This window comes from Cricetulus griseus, chromosome 3 (assembly GCF_003668045.3).
Source record: "Cricetulus griseus strain 17A/GY chromosome 3, alternate assembly CriGri-PICRH-1.0, whole genome shotgun sequence".
NCBI lineage: Eukaryota > Metazoa > Chordata > Mammalia > Rodentia > Cricetidae > Cricetulus > Cricetulus griseus.
In genome coordinates this window covers 181,330,322-181,349,141 of record NC_048596.1, presented here as the reverse complement: position 1 = coordinate 181,349,141, position 18,820 = coordinate 181,330,322, and the positions used below count along the sequence as shown (strand labels likewise).

General features: G+C 44.4%; 1 protein-coding gene across 1 annotated transcript; it reads right to left on the bottom strand.

Moving 5' to 3' along the window:
- Positions 1-89: 89 nt before the first annotated feature.
- LOC100770313 (pyrethroid hydrolase Ces2e) lies at positions 90-13,868 on the bottom strand. Its single transcript, XM_027405771.2, has 12 exons — positions 13,796-13,868; positions 6,471-6,675; positions 5,082-5,223; positions 4,237-4,370; positions 3,893-4,151; positions 3,371-3,469; positions 2,993-3,133; positions 2,317-2,397; positions 1,934-2,078; positions 1,384-1,521; positions 710-782; positions 90-276 (listed from the first exon to the last, which is right to left on the bottom strand). Exons 1-12 carry the CDS (start codon positions 13,866-13,868, stop codon positions 90-92), a joined length of 1,677 nt encoding a protein of 558 aa, XP_027261572.1.
- Positions 13,869-18,820: the final 4,952 nt, after the last annotated feature.

Genomic DNA, 18,820 nt, shown 5'->3' with positions numbered 1-18,820 from the left:
AAGATCCCTTCTATTTCTTCTAAAGGTGTTTGGAAACTTCAGAATACACCCACTTGAACTCAGGACAAACTGCAACTTGACTCCAGGTGCTACAACTCTCCGTGACTGCCTTTAACCTCTTTTAGCTCCTGGATCTTCTGGGGCAGAGTCTTGGTCCAGAACTGCAGCCTTCTGGCCTTCAGGGCCCGGCCCACAGCAGGCTGGATGTCCAGCTGCAGGTATTGCTCATCATGGTCAAACATGGGCCAGGTGGGCAGACCTTTACTGTTGGGGTTCCTATGGACAAATCCTCCCAGTAGGGAGATTGAAGGTTACTTTAGGCTCTTCTGAACTTGGACCATAGCCTCTGATTTGGGTCAGGGTCTAAGCAGTTACGGAATTACAAATTTAGAGTCAGGTATACTGACGTAGGAAAAAAAGATCTTACTATATTGTCTGTTCCATGAGGAACAAAGATACCTGGCCCGATTTCCCCCCTCCTTTCAGAGGCACGCTATAAAGAATAATATCGCAACACTTCGACTCTGCGTCTATGTCACTGGGAGATCTTCAGCTACCAGCACCTACAATTGTCTTAAGTGGATCCTGAGGTGGGGATGAGGCTGTCATGTGATGAAAGACCCATGATTGCTAATGAAACCACTAACCACAAGGGCAGCCCTGGATGTCAGTCAACTCCTTAGAGGTTAAGGAAGGGGCATGTTCTCACCCATGTCGTGCAAAGTTGGCCCAGTACTTCATCATCATCCTGCTCAGTAGCTCCTCCTCCTCAGTGAGGTCAACTGCAGAGAGGAGGAGTTTAAGGGTCTAGACTCCTGCTTCTCATGCAGCTGCTCACTCAAGCTCTACACTCACCATCTCAGATGTAGCCTGCTCTTGGGCCTGGTCCCTTCCCTTCCTTTCCTCCCACCCATAATCCACTCCCTGCACATTCTGTCTCCTTCAGGCTCATTCATGCCCCAGAATGTCCTCCTTCCTTTTGATCAAGGGAAGTTGGGGATAATCATGCCTTTAGAATGCCCTTCTCATAGTAGGAGTTGTGGTGCTTGCTTCTAATGTCAGCACTTAGAAGACTGAGACAAGAGAACTGTCATGAATTATGGGCTACACAGGGAGACCTTGCCTCAAAAAGTCAAAATACGCAAATAAACAAGTAGTATAAAACAACCCATTCTTTATCCGTGCCTGATCCCACGGCCCTTGCAGGTAGGGACAGATGGAGGAAACACAGGCAGGAGTGGAAGGGGGTTGGGTTTCTAATCTCACATCAGCCTTTTCAGATACATCATGGTGCACAAGCCATGCTGTCTTTATTCTGAACCTCAGTTTCCCCATCTTAATAAACTTGAGGAGCTTGAATCCTGGGGAATAAAGATGACTCACCTTGGGTGCCTCCCCAAAATGATCTGAAGATAAAGAGAATCTCATCACCATGGTCAGCCTTCACATCGGATGGCTTGGAGTCCTTGAAGAAGTTGGGCCGATGCTGGAACTCATAGAAGTATACAGGGGCATGGAAACCTGAAGGCAAGACAGGCTGAGAAAGTGCATCCTTGCTTGGGATGTCCTTCCTCAACTGTGATGACAAGATAGCTAGCTGGATTGAGGGACAAAACTGGATAGAGGTTGGATATGTATGAAACCCCATGCTGGAGCAGAGGCTGAGGGAGGGACTTGTTTAAACATGGTCCTGGAAATCTTTGCTATACAGTCTTATGATACTGTTGCCACTTAGCTTGCTCATAAGTAAAATTTGGAAGATTTCTATGTCTTAGACAAGTCCCAAAAATTTACTTAGATGAGGGACATTAAGTGCCAGCTATCAGAGGTCCAATATAGACATGGGTGGGGAGCTGGACACCCCAGAGTTCAGCTGGGCACCACAGCTTTGAGCTGCCTCTAGGCATCAGGCTTCACTTCCAGATGTACTCACGTTGAAAATGTGCTACTTGCAGTGCAGGGATCACAAACATGAAGTCTTCCATCATCTCCTTGAACTGCCCTTGGAGAAGCTGAGGGTCCTCATTGTTCCCCATGTACTCTTCCATCAGCAGGTCACTAAATTCAGGAGGCCACATCTAACCCAGAGTGAAAAAGGAGAGTCACGTTAGACAGGGATTGGGGCAGTGAGGCCATAGCCTCAAGATGAAGAGTAGGGCCCAACATCAGACAAGTAAGATCAAGAAAGGTCCAGTTCTGGGGACACTCAAACCAGCAGTACCATCATGGTTCAGTCTTTGTTCCTGCCGTTTGTTGCATGAACAGGATACAATGGAGGTGTTCTTTGTTTTACTTACAGTACCCCAGAAGCCTCACCATCTGTGCTGCCCTTCTCTGCAGGATAGCTTTTATGGTCTGTCTGTCTATTTCCTTCTGGGAGTCAGTGGTGCTCATGCTCTAAGTGGAAAGAGGAGTCTGTGTTGTGGTCAAGATCACATGGAGCTATAGGGTGGTGTGGTTATATTTATAACTTATTAAAGCTTGCCTGAAGATCAGAGAAGCAAAGCAGCCAAGTCAGTAGATGTTACCTCTGTCAAGCTGAAATGGCAATCCTGTCTCCACAAACACTTAGGAGCAAGAGATCTCAGTTCCTGTATCCTCCTGCTTTATATTCCTTTCTCTGCCCAGCCTTATCTCTCCTGTTTCCACCTTCCTAATGCTGGGATTAAAGGGGTGTGATCTTAAGTACTGGTAGGAAAGATGTGAACTCTGTTGTTCTTCACTTGTGTAGGCCAGGGTGGCCTTGAACTCAGAGAGATCTATCTGCTTGTCTCCCAAGTTCTAGGATTAAAAGTGTGTGCCTCTATTGCCTGGATCTATGGCTTTCTAGTATGGCTGCTGGGATTAAAGGTATGTATCACTGTTGCCTGGCTCTATGGCTTGTGGCTAGCTTTGCTTTCTGTACCCTCAGACAATCTTTAATAAGTCATAAACAATATATCACTACAGTGTGGGCTTCCCAGAGACCAAGGGCCTTGGACTTGTGCCTTACTGAGGGGATGATCCAGCCATACTCATCATTATTGACACCAATAATGCTGGGGACAAATTGGAAGTCAGCGGAGGCCAGCAGCTCCTTGGGATGCCTTGGCAGAAAGATACCATCCACTATGCCAGGGATGATCTTGAAGGCCTGCAGGGACATTGGCTGTTAGGAAGGAAGGTCAGATTCTTGACAGTTCTGATGTTAGACTACAGTCGCCTACTCCTGTCTGTCTTATCCAGGATTGTCACACTCAGTCTTTGAGGTCCTACAGCTGGTTTACCATATCCTGTTGTTAATCTCTTCCTGAGTGCTAGATTATGAAGGATGAAATGAAGTCAGTATCCAGGGAGTTGAAGGCCCCTCCATCCTACCATTCACTCCAACCTTGTTAATTGCCATAATCTCCTCTTCACTCTTGTCTCGTAGACAGTTCACCAAGGCTTCTGAGTCCACCTGCTCACATCCAGACAGGTTGGCAACCACCTATAAAGACATCAGGCCTGGGATGGCCCAGACTTCCAGGCAGGAAAATATTTTTCTAAGGTCCCACACTTGGGTTCAGGTGTCCCTCAAATCTCATAAGGTACATAGGTATGTAGATTATGGCAGGTGTGAAATTATTTGTTTCCTTGATGATTAGAGGTGACAGCCAGAGGAGCTATCACTCCTGATGACATGCTTTGATTATAACATCAGGAATTCCCAGCATGGCTTTATGGGCTACAAAGCCGGTATGCAGCAGAAGGGAGTAGATTTTAACCTTTAGCTCTTCAGAAATTCCTGAACAGGGGCAGCTGCCTGGGTACCTCCATTGTCCCTGTCCACATTGGTCAGACAGAGAACCAGGGTTTCTGAGGGTGAAAGCTGAGGTGGCAGTTAATGGTTGGGGTGGTTGGGAGCACTCACTCTGTAGACTACCTCAGAGGATTTTGAGATGAGGCTTGACATCAGGGCCACCCCACTCTCCATGATGGCTCCGTGGAAGAGTCCTTTTGACATGGGGGACACAACATGTGAAGACACACTAGTGCCTCCTGCAGACTCTCCAAAAATAGTGACCCGGTCAGGGTTGCCTCCAAAGTGGGCGATGTTCTGCTGGACCCAGCGTAGGGCGGCTACTTGGTCCAGGTAGCCCCAGTTGCCTCTAGCATGCTGGTCTCCAGTGCTGAGAAGTGGAAGGGACAGGAATCATAGGCTGACTTTATTCTTCTTAGGCCTCATTGCCCAGCCCAGGCCAGTCCCAGACTCACCTGAAGAAACCTAAGATACCCAGGCGGTACTGGATAGTGACCACCACCACATCCTCCATGGCTGCCAGCATGGATCCATCATACAAGGAAGCCATGCCTATAACCAGTGCACCACCATGAATCCACACCATCACCTGGAGAAGTCAAGATAGGTGCCATGTGTCTCCATTATATCTCAGCTTGGCTTCATTTCAGAGCTGGTACAACTTCTTTGAGTAGCTGCCCACATAGACAAATGTCCAATTGGACATACTGGAATTTCTATGGGTGAGGGGATCAAGTATACTCATGGACACTAGCCTTCCTCTCTGTTTGGAGTCCATGCCAGCATCAAAGCCTGGCTGCATTATTCTAAGAAAGTTTTCTGTGGGAATAATTGGTATATTTCTTTCATTATGTCCCATGAAAATTAATCAAAAATGTTTCTTTTAAAAAATGTTTCTATTTTATGTTTAATTGGAGTTTTGCCTGCATGTATGTGTGTGGAAGGGTGACAGAAGCCCCGGAAGTGGAATAACAGACATGTGTGAGCTTCCATGTAGGTGCTGGCAATTGAACCCGTGTCCTCTGGAAGAGCAGCCGGTGCTCTTAACTACCGAGCCATCTCTCCAGTTCCCAAAAGTGTTCCTAAGTCTCATCAATTCAATGAAAATCAGTGGCTAGGTCTTTGGTGACTTCAAAGTGTCGCTCTTGTGCATCAATAGATTTAGACACAAGGTGGTAATTGGTTTGATTAAAGAAGGAGGGTTCTCATCAGGGTTCACTGCAGCATGGCCCAGGCTGATCTAATCTTTCTCTAGAAGAAATGTCCTCTTACTCCAGAATGAGCATGTCTTGATACTCACAGGTAGGTTGGAACCTTCATGGGCATGATCTGGTGTATAGATGTTAAGGTACAGGCAGTCCTCAGACATGGGGATGGGCGGCAAGGTCATCTTCAACAGCTTAAGAGCTTGCATATTCATTGCAGTGATGTCCTGCAGACACCTGGTGTCCAACCATGGCAGTCAGTCAGTCCCAGGGACATAGGATTACCCAGAAATAGACCCTCAGGGAAATATGCTTCCAAATATCCCTATGCACTTCCTTCCTGATGTCTTGCTTACACGGATCGTTCTCTAAGTTCCTGCTCATCAAGGCCAAACTATGGGCTCTGGAGAAGCTGAGATGGAGCCCAGATGTAAGGTCTTAAGGTTGCTGAGAAGCTTGAATCCTATTCTTCCTGAGGGTGGGAAATCATGATCTTTAGGAATCCCTTTGACAACCTTTGATTGAAGGCATTGACATCCACCATTTCTCCCTCTAGCCAACCAGTTCTGGAACAGGACAGCTGTGTGACACTGGAGTTCATGAATGAGTGGAGGCTAGTTTCCCATTGGTTAGTCGAGATCTCCTTCATTCTAAGTCCAGACTCTTGGCATCCTCATCTCATCCATAATCTCCCGTTAGAAGAATATTGTGACATCTTGAATATCAACTTGATGAGAGTTAGAAACATTATGGAAACAAACCTGTCTAGGCTTGTTTATGAGGGTGTTTCTAGATTAGGTTATTTGAGATAGGACAGCATGGCCTAGAAGTGGACAGTACTACTCTGTTGGCTGGGGCCTTGAACTAAATAGAAAAGAGATAGTAAGTTGAGCATCATCATTCATTTCTCTCTCTCTGCTTCCTCACTATTGGTGCAATGTGATGTGACAAGTCACCCTATGTTCCTGCTGCCATGACTTTCCCCCTTGAATTACATACCAAAGTAAACTCTTCCTTGTAAACTTGCTTTTGCCATGTATTTTGTGCCAGCAATAAGAAAAGTACCTAACATACATATATACTTATCTTGCTTAGTGACATCTAGGCAAGAAGGGCACAGTGGTAGTGGAAGGTGGAATTTGCAAGGAGCTACCATTGTTATCTTCAGGGACCTAGTTTCTGATGCTATTAGTTGGGGGATCTTACAGGTTCTAGGAGTCAACCCAAACCTCTCCCAGAGACCCTTCCTTGGATATTAGAGAACACTAGAAATAGTCTGATCAATGCCATCCAGAGAATAAGCCCTGAACTAAGAGGTTAGCAGAGTCACCTCACTCATTTAGTGTTAAAAAAGTTCTCCTGAAAACACTCTTGGGAATCTCCCTGCACAGTGGAAAAATGCTGTGAGCTTGAGATGAGGAACTCCTGCCATCTGGCCCAGAGTTCACAGTTCTCATCAATCCCAGGGCCTCAGGAAAACTTACATGGCCGGATAGGAGGTCCCATTCCTCACACCACTCCATGGTTCAGGTGGCTCTGGGGGTACAAAGCGCAGTGATCCTACAGGTGGCTTGGCAAAGGGAATTCCCAGGAAACTGTGGACACCCACATCTAGGCCCTTCTTGTGGATGAGGCTGCCTTGTATCTGGCCTGTGTGTGTGGTCCTGATGGGACTGGCTGAGTCCTGGCCTGTGAATGGAGAGGTGACATCAGGGTTGGGCCTACACAATTAGCTGCTCCCACAGTAAGATTTTTTTCTTGACTGGCACCCTCAGCTCAGCCTTTTCTAAGGACCAAGGACAGCAAACGTTATTTCCATACACTTGTTGTTTGTCACAGTGGCCTCACATCATCACTCTTGAGTATTGAATGTGAAGATTTGTGGATACATCGGGAGAACTCTGAATAATGACAAACCACTGAAGTGAACCCTGAAATGGGTAGTTATGATATTTTAACTCTGTCTCAAAGGTTGTCATACAATAGTGACCTGCTCGCCAGTTATGCTGATGCAATAGTAGCCCAACAGTTGTGGGAGTAACCAACTATTACTGTCTTATTGGATTTAAGGCACACCCCATGAGATGCAACCCATGCCAGAAAGTGTTTGGGTGGCCTAGACCTGAGCCTAGATAGCCTAGGGACCTAGTGGAAAACCAAGTTCTATTCTTCAGCAATGTAGCAATAAAATAATTCCTAATGACATTCAATTATATGTCTCATTAGAGAAGCTTCCTTCTGAAGTATGGGAACAAATAAAAAGAACCACAACTCTACAATGTACAGAAAGTGAGAGATCTTGGGGCACTCAGTCCTAAATTGTATGTCTCCATCAAATATCTCCCCTCAGGTCTCAGGAAACTGTGCAGGAGAGGAAGCAAAAATTATTAAGTGCTAGTGGGGATGAAAGACACTAGGGAAACAAGGACTAGATACAACAGGACTGACACACATATGAACACAATGTCTTCACAGGGTCTAAGCCAGATGGGGTTCCCAGAACTGAGAGGGGAAGTGGACACAAGCCCCTATCTCTAACCCAGACACTATTGCCAATTGACAATCACTCACAGAGCAAAAAATAGCTTTCTCCAATGGAGTCTCATTGGGCATACAAACCATACTTAAGTGCAGGCTCCTTGCCTAGCAGGAGATGTCCAACACAAAATGAATGCAATGAAATTTTTGTAGTAATTTTCCCTCTCATAATGCTCTCTCTCTCTCTCTCTCTCTCTCATCTTTACACATCTTTTGCTTATATATTAGTTTCCATTTTAGTGTTTTTATGGGATTTCAGTGTGTTTGAAAATGTGTGTCTTTGTGTCTGTATGTGTTAGGTGGTTTCTTTGGCTCTCATTTTTCCTGTTAGTTTGTTTTATCCTATTAATGTTTATTTATTTATTTATTTATTTATTTATTTATTTATTTATTTTATTTGAATTATAAACAAGATTGAATTACATGACAATCCCAGTTCTAATGTTTGTTTTAATAATAACAAAACAACAATAAAATAACCATTATTATTAGATGCTTGTTTGTTTTCCAATGAGAGAGAAAGAGAGCAAAAGCATGTAGATTTGGGTAGGTAGGGAGCACCTGGAAGGAGCTGGGGAAGCAGAAACTATAATCAGAATATATTGCATGAATAAAACTATTTTCAATAAAAATTAATAAGGGCCAATTATAATAAAAATCCCATAAACATATCTAATTTATAAAGTCTTGATCTTATTTAAATCTTAATTAAAACACTTTCTATTGATATAATTTGGAATAGGCATATTAACAGCAGTTGACTAAGCTGAGTATGAAGACAGCCTGTAATCCCAGCAGCACTCTTGGGGCTGAAGGAAGAGGATGGAGAGTTTGAGGCTACTTGGGCTGCATTCCCTAGACTCCGCATCAATCTTCCTCAAACTTGAAGCAACCCAAGGTGCTTGAAGTGTATATCAGTGTTCCAGTGCTTGCCAGGAATACAAGAGGCCTTGCTTTTTAACCTCTAGGAACACAGAAAGAACAAACAAACAAACCCCACCTCAAGACCCAAACAGATTATGTATTGTCTGGGCAAGATGGCACCTGCTTGTAACTCCATCACTTTGAGGGTTGAACCAGGCAGATTCAAAAGTTTGAGGTCATATTTGTCTATAGATGAGTTCAAGATTAGCTTGGGTTACATAGATAGACCTTGTCTCAAAACATAAAACAAATAAACAATAACAACAAATCTAAAGAAGCCACAAGCATGCATACAAAGAAAAAAATTTGAAAAGAAAAATGATTACAGTGAGAATTAACTGTTTAAACTTCTAACTCTGTCTGTCTGTCTATAATCTATCTATCATCTGTCAGTTTTTCATTCTCCTTCCCTACCTTCACAGAGAATATTACCGTATGTGATAACCGTGGTTTGCATCAAATAATGATGCAATCCAAGTACCTCTAGGTTGTGCCAGACCTGAAATTGTTGAAGATGGGTTTTGGGCACTGTTGCATTATTAAGTATTTTCCCCAGTCCTAGGACATCTCATTCCTCCATTCTGTGCAGGCCTCAGGCAGCTCCAGCCCACTATGTGCTTGTGGGGGGGTGGTGGGGTGGGGTGGGGTTGTATCCTGGCTGGGCACCTTCCCTTGCTATTGTTTTCTCCTCAGCCACTCACTTCCCTTGGACCTTCCGTCTGGTTTTCTGTTTCACTTGTATAGAATTGGCTGATCTAAGCCAGGATTTACTGGGGGAAGCAAAGAACTCAGGGAGCTATTGCTACACCACTCATTATAGTTCCACATGGATCAACTAGTTTCAAGTCACCTGCTACAAGAAAGGCCAGGATTCACAACCACTCATGGGTGTCGGAGAGGGCAAGCTTGTACTGTCTCTCTATTGTGGTTTGTTTGCCAAAAGTGGCAGCGCTGAGGTGGTAGATCTGTAGAGAGGCAGCATAATGAAGGTTGTTTCGATCATGGTTGGACTTGAAAGGCTTTATGCTGGTCTTTTGGAGCTAATTCAATCTCACAGGAGTGAGCTACTTTCTCTGAGATTAGCAGCAGACTGTAATCACAGTCAGCTTGGCCCCTCTCTTGTCTATTGGTTGATACCTGTCCATATAATTCATCCATGGAATGTCATTGCCATGCATTGTGACAGGTCTCCAAGACCAGAGGCTCACCATAGAGTATCACTAATCATGGATTTTCTGCCTTCAATGCTATGAATTAAAGAAGACATTTTAAAATACATTATCCAGTGTTGGTTATTTTGTAATAGCAATACAAAACAAGAATGAGGTTGCTTCATAACAATACCCAAAGATATAGAAATGGGATTAGAACACAATAGTGGCCAAATATTTGAATGGTTTGCAGGGACAATCTATAAGAGTCCTGTTTTACTGCAAAGTGAACATTGTAAGTTGCTATGGTGAGGGCTCTATGACAAAAGACTAGGAAGGATCTTTCACTTCATAGATGGTTTACATGGTCATGTCCAGAATGTTGCCAATAGCAAGGAAAGATATACTAAGAAAGTCCCAGAAGAAAGTGAGAACCTGTGTCACTGTATTATGAAGAAGTTGGGTCATTGCACTCATACTGTAAAGCTCATAGAAAGCTAACTTTAATAGTGAAAAGGAATTTCAAAGTAAACCATATTAGGAACTGTGCGAGTCTTCTGGGCCATATCCAGTGAAATTCACATTAATCCCTGGAGAGGGAGGCAGAGCTTATAAATCTGAAAATTCACATCATGTCCATGTAAAGAGCAAAAAGGACTTTGGTAAGAATGTGAAGACACACACACACACACACACACACACACACACACACACACACACACACACGGGCAGAAGGAAGCCGGGCTCAGAGGAATGCCCCAGAACAAAGGGAAAGGCACTCTGGAGACTTCATAGAAGTCTTACATTTTGCCAACATCTTCCTCCTCTAACCTCCTATCACAAGCAGAGAGGCTTGGAGGTTTTGGGAATGAGTGCACTCCACATGCTTGTTGTTCAGGGTAGCTTTAGGATTCTGCTTCTTATATTCTGTTATAATGCTCTTCTAGCCATGGGTGAGCCAGTCAAGGATTGGCTCTTGACACTGACCCAAAGGGGTCAAGCAGCATATCTTGGGGGATTTACCTGGTACTAATATGTTGGATACAGAATCCAAGGTCACAGCAGGTTCCAATGATATTTCTCAGAAAAATGTGGGAGGCTCCACCCCAGCAGCTCTGCCAAGACTTCTCACCAAAATGCTTTGCGAGCTGTGAGAGTGGGACCATGGCTCTTGAGATTCAGAACTGTACAAATACAGGCAATTGGCAGCATCAGCCTATGAAAGCTGGGAGGCAAAAGTAGGCAAAAGTAGGCAAAAGTAGTTGAGAGAGCAACTAGGTAGGCTGCAGCCAGAGTGCTGGTTTGAATGAGAATGGTCTCCATAGGCTCAGATACTTGGATATTTGCTCCCCAGTTGGTTGCTCTGTTTGGATTCTTTTAGAAGACCTTGCCTTGCTGGAGGAAGTCACTGAGGATAGAGCTGTGAGGTTTCAAAAACTATGCACCATTCCCAGTTTCACTCTCTTGTAGTTTGAGATGTAAGCTCTCAGCTATATCTGAGGTTGACTACCGGGCTATCCTCACCATTGTGGACCTGTATCCTTCTGGAACCGTAAGCCCAAATAAACCTTTCTTCCTTAAATTGCCTTGGTCGAGGTGTTTCATCACAGAAATAAGAAAGTATCCAATACAGCAAGCAGTGTCACATGACAGGGGTGGGGGCACCTGAGTCCCTGTGGCCCATTGCCTGCTCTCATGGGCACAGCATGCTGGACCTGCAGTTTTGAAAGTCTCTCTTGCTTGCGCCCTGATACCCTTTTCTATTTGCCTGTTCATTCTTTTTGCATCGGGAATGTCCTAGTCAGGTTTCTATTGCTGTGAAGACACCACATGTGAAGGGTACTTAGAGGAGAAAAGGGTTTATTTCATCTTACAGATTATAGTCCTGAAGGGAATGTAGGGCAGGAACTCAAGGCAGGAGCTGAAGCAGAGTCCATGGAAGTATATTGTTTACTGGTTTTGTTCTCCATGGCCTGCTTAGTCTGCTTTCTTATAACGAAAGACCAAGGCCCAGGGGAGTTGTTACTCCTGGTTGACTGGGCCTTCCCACATTAGTAATTAATCAAGAAAATGCTCCCACAGACTGGCCTACAAGCCAATCTCCTGGAATTGATTTCTCGGTTGAGAGCCCTTCTTCTCAGATGTCTAGGATTGTGTCAGGTTGACAAAAACTGGTCAGCACAACATTAATTTTTAAAACCATCAAACTTGTTTTTTTTTCTTTAAAGGCTCTCAGCTAGAAGGAGTTTTCCTTGAAATTCAGATGGTGCTTGGGACTTTGAACTTTGGGATCATGCCCACAGGAGTTAAGTCCTTGGGATTGGAAGCATGGCATGATCATCATGTTTGCACTGTGAGAAGGACATGAACCTGGGGGCTAAAATGGAATGCACTGATTTGTGTATGTTTTGTACCCCAAAGATTCATATACTGGATGCTTACTGTAGGGTGCTGCTGTTGAGCTTGTGGAACCTATAAGAAGTATGATCTTGTGAGAGGTGACTGAACCATGGAAGCCCTCACACAGGGATTACTGCTGGATTTTGAAACTGGTTAGGTCTTGTGTTGAGAGTGAGGAGCTGTCAGACAGGAGGAACTATGACCATTCCCAGGGTGTATCATCATATCATCTCTCTCCTGCTCATCTACTGTGAAATGCCATTGGCATGCGGTGACATAGATAGAAGGCCCTGAACAGAGCCTCACTAGAGTCAGCTACCTGCTCATAAATTTTTAAACTCTAAATTGTGATCTGAACAAAGATACTTCCTTTGACCATTATGAGGGTTCAGGTATTTTGGCACAGCTATCCAATCCATTAAGATGTCCAATTCAAAAGGAACCTTCTCCTCTGTCACATGCTATTGATACAGTGTTTCATGCTGAATGAGATCTCTGTTCATGTGACTTCACTTCAGTTACCAGCTACTGAGGCCTCATGTCCCTTGTTACAGCAATGGACAAGAATATGATATAATATCCATGATTTTTAGATTTGTTGCATTAACTGATTATTTTTGAAGTGAATGCTCCCATTGAATGGTATTAGGGAGCTCTACTGTGTAGTAGTGTGAGGTGATCTCCTTGCCAGGAAGAGTTAAATTGTGGTGCCAGAAATGGAATGGATTTGTAATTATTTTGGTTGAAATCAAGGGCCAAAGCCTTAATCTCTTCTTAGACAAACGTCTGAACCCTGTGTATAAGGCTTAGGGACCTTGATGTTTCCTGTAGAAGAACCAGGAGTGTCTGAGACAGAAGAGGGTGGAATCCACATTTGTGCACTTCTATGACTTGTTAATGGTGCTTCCTGGTATAAGCTCAACTCAACCACTATTTAAAATGGGAGCCATTAGAGAGGGTAGGCAGATCTCTTACCTGGAAGGTCCTGGTGACTTTTGGGAGCAATGTCAAATGAGGTGAGGGAGAAAGGCCTTTGGAGGTAAGGCAAGAAGAATAGGTGTGTGGAAATTGGAAACTTGGAAAAGGGTGGTAAGACTTAGGGCCTTCAGGAGGAGCCCTTGAGAGGAGAGAATGAAGACTGAGGGACATGTTCAGGAATTCTATCCACTTAACTCCAAATAAGGTGGAAACTACTTGGTAAGCACAGAGTGCTATTAACTTTCCCCTGGAAGCCAAGTCACACAGGTGTCTCAGGCCAGGACAAATAGATGATGTAAAAAAGCACCCTGGGACCTCCCAGAGCCAATTTCAGGTGCAGGATTGAGCTCTTGTATCCTCAAGAGTAAGGAGCTTTACTTGAAAACCTCTGAGAAAGCCATGCTACTCTTCTGGCCAAGGAAATGATACATCAGAGTCAAATGGCCATGGAGGATATCATCATGTTGTTTAGTATGTACACATAGCTGCAGCTCCAGCCATCAACCTAGGAGGGAATGTCCTGACTCCCTATCTAGAGGCTGCTTATTGTCTGGTCTTGCTCATCTGTCATTCCTCAAAACCCCCTCATTCTGAGCTCCCTCCTTGAAGGTGGGCATTGTTAGGTAGCCTCTCTGCTCTCTGGCTTGGGCGGCCCACTCTGGCTCTTGTGGGAAGCATCATACAAGTGCAGGGTTACTGAGCAATGAACTCCACCATTTCAGTACTCCATTGCCCGTTTCCTCCCTTAGCCTCCACTCTGCCTCTGCACATTTTGGCAGCTCTGACATGGTTCCCAGTCACTCCCATGAGAGCCTCACCCTGAACTTGGAGGAGAAGCAGGAACCCACAGGCCACGGTGGTCAGCAGAGTGAGAATTTGTTCCAGTCCCATTGTTGGTGCACAGGAGTGTGTCTGAATCCTGTGTGGCAAGTTAGGCTTTACCAGAGAGCACCTGAGGACTAGAGCTGGAGTTTGGACCCAGCAGAGTGTGGGTAGGGCTCTGGGTAGGGCCTGGGAGGTGTGTTGCAGGAGAGCAACCCTGAACAGGCTGGGCTTGTGAAAGCCATTATCAGCAGACAGGAACTGTGATCACCTCCACACTTTCTGCATTTTTTCTGGCCTCCTCTGAAGGTGATATGTAGCATCTGTAGCCCTTTAAATATAGTTACCTGCACCTGAAACCTAAGTTTACAGATGTGACAGTCACAGGTGCAAACACAACATTGGGGATGAAAGGACAGAACTGAAAGCTGATGTAAGTAGAGACGACAAAAGGGCTTCTCCAAAGTGACACATCTTCAGTGACCCACAATAGAGAATGAACACACCTATTATGGGGTGAAGGGAACTGGAAGAGCAAATACATGAAGCTATATCTTTCCCCTTAACCCTGAAAATTCCTTCTTAGTTTCTGGAATCATGATTTACTTGGTTCCCTGCCCTGGTCCCTTAATCCTCATAGTCATGGTCTGAAAATTGTATGGATTCATTCTTGGAATCTAGTGTGTCTACACACAAGCACGAAAACACACATTTATATAAATAAATTATTCAATGAAAAAGAAACTCAAGAGTATTTCTATGTATATTGGGAGGGTGATGGAAAACTTGCCATAGAAACCTGGGGAAATGAGAGAGAAACAGAAGCACACAGAGTCAGAGTATAGAAAGACTAAGATGGAGATAGAAAGGAAGCTGGGAGCAGAAGAGTCTAAGGAGAGGGCTAGTTGAGATGGCTCAATGGTAAGGATGAGGTCACCAAGGCTGATGAGCTGAGTGTGATCCCTGGAATCCATATGGCAGGAGGGGAGAACTGACTTTCAAAAGTTTTTCCTCTGCCTTCCACCTGTGTGTCATGGCATGTGTGCACAAGTGTGCATGTGTGTTTGTGCATGTGTGTGCCTACCCCCACATACACAGACACACACACACACACACACACACACACACACACACACACACACACACAACACACACACACAGAAACATAGGTGAACACACATACATACACCCCCCGCCCAGAGTGTCACCAGTGCCAGCACCAGCAACCATAGAACCGGACCAGGCGAGAATCTGCAGATTAAGAAAGACACATTCGGTAGAAGCGAATGCCATCGGTTTATTGCAGCCAGCAGAGGAAATGGGAAAAACATCACCTGATGGCAGAACACACTCCCACACCCTACCATAAACAAGGAAACCACAACCCCTGACCACGGCCAACGAAGCAAGAAGGGGATGGGGGCAAGGCATAATGTTTCAATAACAAGAAAGGTTCATAACAAGATGTTAGTGGGTGGGGCTTAGACAGGAGGTACCTGTGGTTATGTTGGAAAACAACTCACAGAGACCCCGAGGGGGCTGGGTCAACACCAGAGAGAGAGAATAAATTGAAAAAAAAATAGAGATAGAGAATAAAATGAAAAAAAGTAGACACACACACCACACACACAGAGAATGAGAGAGAGAGAGAGAGAGAGAGAGAGAGAGAGAGAGAGAGAGAGAGGGAATAAAATGAAAAAAAAAGGCTAGGAGAACAGATATGTTGACTAACATAATTAGTCAAAGAATTGGGAGGTTGAGACAGGTGGATCCTGAGTTTGAATACAGCTTGGGTTACACAGGAAGATTGTGTGTCAACCAACAAAATCCAAATGAGCAAATCATAGCAGTAATAATGATAACAACATTACAAATAAAATACAAGTCCAGGCAAATATATGCAGTATGATATAGGTGCATGTCTGTCCCTAATAATTTTTCCAGTTAGACCCTATTCCCTAAAGGATCCACAGTCTTTAAAATAGTCCTCTAGTGTGGTGATATATTATTTATGATTTATTAAACTCGCCTGAGGATTCAGAAAGCAGTCAGCCACAGGCCATAGAAGCCAGGTACACACCTTTAATCCCAGAGGCCAGAATCTAGCAGGTGGTGGTACACACGTTTAATCCTAGGCCTCAGGATTAAGAGATAGATGGAACTCTTCTTTAAGTGCAAGGGCACTCAGATCTACACAAGATTGAGCCAGTACTAACGAGAAAGAGGTCACACAAGGATGATCTCAGCACCTGGAATCACACGCCTTTAATCCCAGCATTAGGGAGGTATGTATATAAAACAGGAGCAAGGTCTCCAGTATCAGGCATTCACTGTCCAGCCACACTGAAGATAGGAAGGCTCAGTATCAAAGAGGATGGGAAGACATTGAAGTCTCAGGATTCTCCAGCCATGATGAGGAGAGGTGGCAGTTTGAGGCTTGGTGAAGAGCTCATGGGTGGATCGTCCCTTTCAGCTTGAGCTTGAGCTGAGAGCTAGTGGCCATCTGCTTTGTTTTCTGATCATCAGCTTGAAGTTTGAAACCAATATCTGTCTATGGGTCTTTTATTTTTGTGCTACACTCTAGCTATGGGCCAAGCACTCAAAAACACGAGTCTGTTGGTCACATTTTAAATTCAAACCATAGTAGCTACCTAGTCTAAAAAGTACCCTGAGATTTCTGTTGGTGAGATGTCCTGTGTATTCAGAGAAATGGAAGCCACATGGCAGTGGGTTTACAGGAATGAGGCTCAGTGATCCCCTGAACTGCAAAAGAGTCCCGTCAAAACACTTTGAATCCTTGGTATTGGAGCAAGGGGTGCTGGACAATCAGTCACACAAGCTCCTGATACCAGAGGCCAAGGCTGGTTCATGCTCACAATTGTGACAAATGAAACCCCACAGACACTGAGTGAGGGTGAAAGTTACAGTTTATCATCAGGGAAAGGAGAGTGTCTAAGAGTGAGAGTGGTGAAAAGGTACTATGACCCTGACTGATCAAGATCAACCATCACCAGGCTCCCACCTGAAAAAAAGGGCCCAAAGATTGGTTTGCATTAATCTGTTTTTGCTTAGGCTTTGCAAAGGAGAGAGGGATACAGGGGAAGCAGCATGAGCCATCAGTCATCACACTGCTAGCTGTCTGTCTCTGATTTTTCTTCTAAGAACCAGGAAAGTCTTCAGCTCCTTTGGGTAAGTTTTGTCAACAGACACCAAGCTTTCAGCAATGAAAAGGGTTGAAGGCCCAACCTGACTGCTTGGCGGGGTGCAGCCAACTGCTGGTCTCACCAGGGGCTCAACAATGCATTAAGAATCCAGTGAGAATATTCCCTGCTCAGCTTCTTAAACAAGAGTCAACATTAACCTCAGCTATTCCCTGGTGTCCTGGGGAGGCAACACAGAAATTTTTCTTTTCAACCCAAAGGTCATGGTGCATTATGATTTGTATTCAGTGCAGTGATTGGGAAATCGGGACTTTGTTCTGGGAAAACTGGCTCAAGTAGGGCTAGATGGTGACAGGCAGAAGGATGGGGAGGTCCTAGGGCCTGCAGGACAGAAGATAATACCTGTTAATGACAGAGAAAGTGCTTTGGGGAAGCAAAAGGACAGACAGAGCAGAATTCAGCACCTTTGTAAATGGCAAAGTGCAGGAGACTTTGTACTGCTGGGGGTTGGAATCATTTAAAGGAATCAATCACATGGACTATCAAGAAGATTAGGGGATGACCAAGGAGCTAAGAGGCTTTGGGAGGACTTATTAAAGGGCAGGTAAACATTTCCATACAAGGAGAAGCTTGCTCAGGGTGCAGGGACAGGAATCTCTTATGACACCAATCCATTTCTAGGACACACCCCATAGACAAACATTTTCACAGAGGTAGTGGAATCAAGAAAGTATGGACTCCATACTGTCTGCAGAACTCCTGACCCAAAGAGCAAACTTCAGAAAATGGGCACTGAGAAACCCATGTAGCTCTGATCAACTCCCTAACTCCTGACCCAGACTGAAAATCCCACGAACATGCTTAGCTCTTCGTCTGCAGGCATTAGTAAAAATTCATCTACAGGGACAATGTGTAGGGATATTTTCACCAGTTGGCATCCTTTGTGGCTGATGTCAGAATCCTCTATGAGCTATGGTCTGAAAGTCATGGGATCATATTTATTTGCTGAAATCTAATTTCTAATCCAATGCTATTAAGAGTTGTGACTCTGGGAAGATCAAGGGTGTGATTGTTGGTTCATTCTATTCAGTTAGGATGTCATGTGAAATCTTTTGAGTCAGAGACCTAATTCTTAGCACACAGCAGATCTGATGGCATTTGACCTTGAATTTCTTGGTTTATAAACTTATATACACATCTTTGCTATTTGTGTGTTACCCAGATACATGTGAGATGTTGGTTTTACTGTGTTGCTCACGCTGACTTGAAACTGCTTGAATCAAGAATCTTCCTGTCTCAGCCTCTGAATAGCAGGGGCCACAGGTACCTATAGAGTCCAGCTTGCAATCTGTGAACTTTTGGAATAACAGGCTGAAAGACATTAAATGATAGAACTTTGGGTCATTAGGTTTCTTTATTGTCTACTTACAAATAAGAAAGACAAGAGACTTGCTGAGAGAACATAGGTTTTTGACATAGGTCACTGTCATATATTCAATATTTCCAAAGCTTCTGTTTCATTTGAAGAATGTCTTGGTCTTGGAGAAAAGGACAGAGGCTGAAAGCAGATAAGAAAGGAAGGGAGGAGCCAGGTACCAGTGGACTGTGAAAGAAGATTGGGGCACTTAGGGGATCACACATCTACACAGTCATGGGAGCATTTACTGAGTGGGTCTCATAATAGGTGTTCCAGCATGTTGAGTAATGAGTGGCACACCAAGGGTTTGTCATACATGTTGGCCAAATGAAAACTGTAAGAGATGGTTAGTTATATGGTTGTTAGACTTTAACCAGGATTCTGCAAGGACCCCACATGTACTCAACACTTCACCCAATTCCTCTCACAGAGTACCACAACTC

Coding starts and splice junctions, on each gene's coding strand:
- LOC100770313 (XM_027405771.2), bottom strand. CDS start 13,868: ATGGGACTGGAACAAATTCTCACTCTGCTGACCACCGTGGCCTGTGGG. Junction 4,152..4,236: donor GGTATCTTAGGTTTCTTCAG/GTGAGTCTGGGA, acceptor TCCACTTCTCAG/CACTGGAGACCAGCATGCTA. Junction 2,398..2,992: donor ATGGCTGGATCATCCCCTCA/GTAAGGCACAAG, acceptor CTTTCCACTTAG/AGCATGAGCACCACTGACTC.